The sequence below is a fragment of the Diospyros lotus genome, chromosome 7, assembly GCF_014633365.1.
Source record: "Diospyros lotus cultivar Yz01 chromosome 7, ASM1463336v1, whole genome shotgun sequence".
In the NCBI taxonomy this organism is placed as follows: Eukaryota; Viridiplantae; Streptophyta; class Magnoliopsida; order Ericales; family Ebenaceae; genus Diospyros; species Diospyros lotus.
In genome coordinates this window covers 2,727,102-2,731,319 of record NC_068344.1, presented here as the reverse complement: position 1 = coordinate 2,731,319, position 4,218 = coordinate 2,727,102, and the positions used below count along the sequence as shown (strand labels likewise).

The window sequence follows — 4,218 nt, the reverse complement described above, 5'->3', positions numbered from 1 at the left end:
TTTCCTACAAGATAAGTGACATAATTTATCGCATTTAAGACACATGTCGAGCGGTTAAACAAGTGATATGTTAAATTTATATTAGTAAATTATGAATTCAATTCTTATTCTACACAAAAAAAATAAATTTTTATACTTGTAATTTATTTTTATTATCAAAATTAAAAACACAAGGGATGAAAGTCTCACAATTAGGGGTGTTCAAAAAAATCGGTGTATCGCGGAAATCGGCCAAATTGAACCGAAACCAATCTGATCGGTTTTTTTTTTTTGCGGTCGAAAACGGTTTGGACAGTTTGCAGTTCAGTTTAACCGAACCGCCCAAGAAAATAATAAAAAAAATTATAAAAAAAATTATTATTATAAAAATCTAATAATTAGTAGCCCATCCTATTTATTTTTTACACTATTTTATCTTTATTTTTTCTCATATTTATTTATATTTAATTATCTTTATTTATTAATATTTGTGTCTTTATTTACCATTTTTAAATATCTTTTTTAGTGATTTTAAATAACATTTCAAATCGCGGTAAATCGCACCAAATCAGACCGCAAATGCGGTCTAATTTGGTGCGATTTGGCCAAACCTAAATCAAATCGTGTCTGATTTGATTAAAAAATTATATTAATAATTTAACGTGTTAAAAATGATTCAGATCGACTAAATGACGCTAACACCCTAATCACAATCATGCCGAGTGATGCAATTTACCCATTTATAAATCCGCCGGGCTGGTCACAATTGATTGAGCACGTGCCCACGTGAGATATAGCACACTACTCCCCCCGACCCCCCCACCCCCTCTCTCTCTCTCTCTCTGTACATTAGAAGGCCTCTGGCACTTCGCACAGTGTTACAGTCCTCTCTCTTCCTCCGCCATGGCCATCCTCAATTCCCCGACTTTATCTTCTTCTTCGTTTCTCTCCACCCTCGGAAAGCAGCCCTTCTTCTCCTCTCCCCGCAAAAGCTCAACCCATTTGTCGCTTCCGTTTACCCACATCTCCAAATCACATCAACATAAACCTCTCAAAACCCTAGCCCCCACGCGCCCTCTACGATCCGCCGCCATTTCTAACGTATCCGCCTCCACTTCCGCCGCCCCGCAATCCCTCAAATCCCGCCTCCGGAACGGCGACACCCTCTACGGCCTCTTCCTCCTCACCTTCTCCCCCACCCTCGCGGAGATCGCCGGCCTCGCCGGCTACGACTTCGTCGTCGTCGACATGGAGCACGGCCCCGGAGGCATCCCCGAAGCCCTTACTTGCCTCCGCGCCCTCGCCGCCACCCGCACACCGGCCATTATCAGACTCCCTGAATCCTGCCCAACCTGGGCCAAAAAGGCCCTAGATCTCGGCCCTCAGGGCATCATGTTCCCGATGATCGACACCCCCAAACTGGCTCGCAAAGCCGTCTCGTACTGCCGCTTTCCCCCGAACGGAATCCGCGGCTCGGCTCACACCGTCGTTAGGGCTTCAAACTACGGAATCGACGCCGGATATCTGAGCAATTACGAGGAGGATTTGTTGATTATGTGCCAGGTGGAGTCGGTGGAAGGCGTGGAGAAGATCGAGGAGATCGCCGCCGTCGATGGAGTCGACTGCATTCAAATGGGGCCGTTGGATCTGAGCGCCAGCGTGGGGTACTTGTGGGACCCGGGGCACAAGAAGGTGCGGGAGGTGATGAGGAAGGCGGAGAAGGCTGTGCTGGCGAAGAACAGCGGCGCGTACCTCGCCGGCTTCGCGATGCCGCACGATCGGCCGGAAGATCTACGGCTGAGGGGCTACCACATGGTGTCCGGCGCGGTGGATACAGGGATGTTCAGGAGCGCCGCCGTGCAGGATGTGAATAAGTTCAAGACGAGTTTGGCGGCGGAGGACGACGGCGAGGAGGATCGGAAAGACGGCGACGCAGATGATAAGTACTGGAGCGAATGAAACTGGACCGGTTGAAAAGTGAATTTGTATTATCCTTCCGCCTGAAAGTGTTAGATAGCTTTCTCCTCTTCGTTGTCGATACGGCGAAGAAGCCGCCGGCGGCCTGGCCGCTTTCCTTGTGATTTGGTTGCGCACCGTATCCAATAATTCTCCTTCAAATCATTTTTAGCATCAATAATCTTAGCTTTAATTTAATTTTGTTCGCAAAACTTGTTCATGAATTTTGAATAGGTAACGCCACGAGCCATGGCTAATGTTATAGTTGGATGATATTTAATGTGATATTTTTATACAAGTATATTAAATTATGCGTTTAATTAATTGTAAGTGTAAAATACATTAATGTAGGTGTATAACAAACATTTGTTAAATAAAAAAAATGATTTAAGTCCAAGCCATATGGGTCCCAAATGAAGCTATATTGGAGTTGGATGTATGTGTGTATAAAAGAAAATAGAGGGTAGGTTAACTTAGGGAAGAAAATGAGTCTTGGTGAAATGATTTTCTTTCATATTGTGCGCAATCTTGTTGGGTTTTTTCTTTTGTCATTATCTGTTGATTTGGAAGAAACCCTATTTTCATAGTGTGTAATGAGAAAGACTAGTTGTGATGGGTAATTTTTGTTGATTGTGGGAGATGTGGAAGTGAAGAGATAATGATAAGGAAGGAAATAAAATAATATTTTAAATAAATGTAAAACAATGGCTTAATTTAGTTGTTAATTTTGAGAGATATTGTATCAGTCTTGAAAGCATGATAATGAGTAGTTTAATTTAAGCAAACTTCATAGGTGAAAAATTTATAAAAAAAAAATACTTCATTTTCTTTGTCACTTACTTGGCCAAAACACGAGGGAATTTAAACTTATATTAAAATTTAAGTGAGAAATATGTGTCAAAAATAAAAGAAAATGAGATGATAACTATCTTAATTTGAATTTCTCATGTCGATCTTTTATATCATTAATTGACAACAAATGTTAACATTGTTAAATTATGATTTATAATCGAAATGAAATAAAAAAGAATACATTGATCAATATAATTAAAAAGTTGAGTGTATATTTTGAGAGAGATTATATATCTTTTGATAATATGATCTTACACATAGATACATGTGAAGATGTAGTTTTGGTAGCATAAATAGGAAAATAATTTGTAAATTTTGAAATGGTAAATCATTTTTTGTGTCAAATATTTTCTTTATAAAAATAATTTTTATTTTTATTTTGTTATCCAAACATCAAAAAATACAATCTATGCCTAACCAAATAAAACAAATTTTTATTGGGTGGGGTTGGTGTTGTATTTACTTTTTGTATTTATATAAGCATAATAATAAGAAATTTTTAGACTCTATTAAGTTTTATTTTTTAATCATGGGAAACTCAATAAATTTTCTGAATCATAGTCAACGTTCGATCTAACCCATTTCACTTTATTTAAAATTCACAATTCACCTTGTCTTGATTCTCAAAATCTGAGGATCTGATCTTATAGAGAAACATAATTAGAGGCGCAAACTTGTATGGAGACATAATCAGACTCACGACATTGCAATATCTCAAGATCTTAAACACATATAATGTCTATCGGCCAACTCCGTTACCCCAAGAGATTTAGACTCTATTAAGTTGTAAAGTATTTTTTTTATTTTTTAATTATAAAATATAAAACTCAAATTTTAAAAATTTTAACTTTATATAATGAATTGAAAAACATAAAATACAACGTTTTTTATTTTTTAAAATTAATTAATTATTTGAAAATATTTATATATAAAAATTAAGAAAATATAAAAAAATTAAATTAAGAAAATATTTTTATATTTCAACTAGACAAACCCATATTTTTATATTTTTTTTGTAATTATTTAATTTTTTTATTATTTCAATTATACTCATAAATTTATATTTTTTAATTAATTTAATTTTTTATATTTTAATTTTTTTTCATATCACACATCTATATTAACATTTTTAAATGAATTTAACCCATGTATGTAAATAAAAAATAAAGTGAGATAAGTTTATTTAATATTTTTTTTACATATAAAAGTATAAGAATTAAATTAATTTAAAAATATAAGTATATGGATATAATTCAAACAACAAAAAAATTAGATTAACATATGAAAAATTTTAAAATATATAAATTAAATTAACTAAAAAATACACATATATTAAATATTAGGTAAAAATATGAAAAAAAGAATAGCCGAACGGCGTCGTATCACCTCGGGGTGTCAAATCCATCCAAGGATGGTAGTTCTGTTGCGGTG

At 35.4% G+C, this 4,218-nt stretch overlaps 1 protein-coding gene across 1 annotated transcript; it reads left to right on the top strand.

Moving 5' to 3' along the window:
- The first annotated feature begins 794 nt into the window (after nucleotides 1-794).
- On the top strand, nucleotides 795-2,208 carry LOC127805746 (uncharacterized). The gene has a single exon (XM_052342505.1). The coding sequence runs from the start codon at nucleotides 883-885 to the stop codon at nucleotides 1,936-1,938; it is 1,056 nt and encodes a 351-aa protein (XP_052198465.1). The 5' UTR covers nucleotides 795-882; the 3' UTR covers nucleotides 1,939-2,208.
- Nucleotides 2,209-4,218: the final 2,010 nt, after the last annotated feature.

What these genes read in the sequence shown, in the direction of transcription:
- LOC127805746 (XM_052342505.1), top strand. Translation starts at nt 883, where the DNA reads ATGGCCATCCTCAATTCCCCGACTTTATCTTCTTCTTCGTTTCTCTCC.